Source organism: Mus caroli, chromosome 6, assembly GCF_900094665.2.
Source record: "Mus caroli chromosome 6, CAROLI_EIJ_v1.1, whole genome shotgun sequence".
Taxonomy (NCBI): Eukaryota; Metazoa; Chordata; class Mammalia; order Rodentia; family Muridae; genus Mus; species Mus caroli.
In genome coordinates, this window is record NC_034575.1 from 86,617,844 (window position 1) to 86,619,883 (window position 2,040).

At 50.5% G+C, this 2,040-nt stretch overlaps 1 protein-coding gene across 1 annotated transcript in view; it reads left to right on the forward strand.

Moving 5' to 3' along the window:
- Aldh1l1 (aldehyde dehydrogenase 1 family member L1) overlaps positions 1-2,040 on the forward strand; it is a 47,919-nt gene that overhangs the window by 44,182 nt on the left and 1,697 nt on the right. Inside the window, exon 20 of the mRNA XM_029478231.1 lies at positions 1,529-1,634. Coding sequence (XP_029334091.1) covers positions 1,529-1,634 — 106 coding nt within the window. The remainder of the gene's footprint in view (positions 1-1,528; positions 1,635-2,040) is intronic.

A 2,040-nucleotide genomic window follows, 5' to 3' on the forward strand; every position in this document is an offset into this window, starting at 1 on the left:
GAGTGAGCCTTAGCCTGGAGCAGGCAATCCTTGAGATGGTGCAGATCTTCACAGACACATACATGGCTCAGGCCACCCATCTGCACACAGCCAACACTAGTTAGATACTTCCACCTGATGGTCCCAGGCACATGGCTTTATCAGTCATCTTGCCTGTCTTAGCTGCTTTGCTTTTGCGGCAAAGACACCATGCCCAACAAACACAATGTGCAGAAGAATTTATTGGGTTTACAGTTTCAAGGGGTGAGTCCATGACCATCATGGAAGATAGCATTGCTGTGGGCAGTTATGGCACTGAAGCAGTAACTGNGAGCTCACATATTGAGACAAAAACTATNAGGCAGGGAGAGCTAACTGGGACTGGTGTGAGCTTTTGATTGGTGTGAGCTGCCCCCAAACACANACCTCCTTCAACAAGGTCACACCTCCTAATCCTTCCCAAGCATTTCCACTAACTAAGAACCAAGCATTCAAATACATGAGCCTGTGGGGGTCTTTCTCATTGAAACCAGCACAGTGTCTGACTCCAGGTACACCTGCTTCTCTGGAATCCACTCTCACTTCTAGCCACCCAAACCAGGAAAGCAGAAGTCACATGGATGGAGTCTTGTGCTGCTTACCCAGGGCACCACAGTTCCACATCCTGCCTGCTTTTGCTATCTGCCTTTTATACTCTATACAGAACCCTGCACAGAGAAGGCTCTCCTTAGCAGATGGAAAGAAGAAGGGGAAGAGAGGACACACACCCCGCTCTGACCCCTTGATTTTAATTCTCTCCTGGTTCTGTTAAATCTGGCATCTCATTTATGTTTTGGCTCTCCTGCACCTCATCCTGCTGAGCNTCCTGGAGAGTCAGCCATTGATCCCTTGTTTATTCACCCTCTGAGAACTCTTGGGTTGGTTTTGATACCCAGCAGTACCCGCCTGCTTCAGGGACAAGTTCCCTGACTGGCTCTGTGGTCTCGTTTGTGAACAGTGTGACTTGCCCTTGACCCCCAGCCACCATTTTTGCATTCTCTCTTAATGCTTCTCATCTTCTGTCATCTGTATTGGCTGNGCCTCAGTTTGACAGACAACTCCCCAGCATCCCACCCAGAGAACAGCTTGTTATTTGGCTCAAGTGGCATTCAAGCACAAANATCCCTGTATCACTGAAGTGGGAAGTTCCTTAAGTCTGGGGACAGTGTGGCAAGCCCTAGCAGGGGGCAGATGGCAAGTATTTTTCACAGAGCAGGGATAGGGACCCAACAGAGCCAGTGTAGCCCCCAGGAACATAGGGGCAACACATCTGCTCTCTGAACTGGAGGGTGGAGAGTTTCCTAGAACCCAGTCAAGAGCAGGACAGATCAGGGGTGACTCTTTTTGGCCATTTTTACTGGAAGGGAGAGGATGANGTGCTTGGTCTATAGTGCAGCTGTTAGAACCAGAATGAACAGAATGCCGTGTGAGCCAGTCCCTGGCCAGGGCAGGAAAGAGACAGTCAGGGACTTACACCTCTGACATGCNTCNGGCCACTGTCTCCCTACAGGCTTCTTCTTTCAGCCAACCGTTTTCACAGAGGTGGAGGACCACATGTACATCGCTAAGGAGGAGTCCTTCGGGCCCATCATGATCATCTCTCGGTTTGCTNATGGGTATGTGATCCACCATGCCTCTCCAGGCTTTTCCTCTGTGTACATGGAGTCTTGACATGAGCTGTAAGAGATGGTCCATGAGGAGGAGATGGAGTCAGTGGAGAACCTGTGTACCATGCCTGGGCTGCCTGCCTCTTAAAACACAAAAGAGGTTCTGGCTTCCTTTTGCCTCCCCTTCCCTGGGCCAGGATGACCTCCAGGCCCAGATGAGCAAAAGCCAATATCNTCTCATGTCCCTGCTTCCCTTGGTCTGCCCNGCATCTCTCTGGCATTACATACAGCCTACCAGGTCCAGTTCTCATGGTGTCCTATGAGTAGTCAATTGACCCTACCCAAGTGGCCTGGGATAGCTTGGGTCTTACTCACGAATGAGCTTCGGGTCGGCTGGATGGAGTGAGCTTGTCTC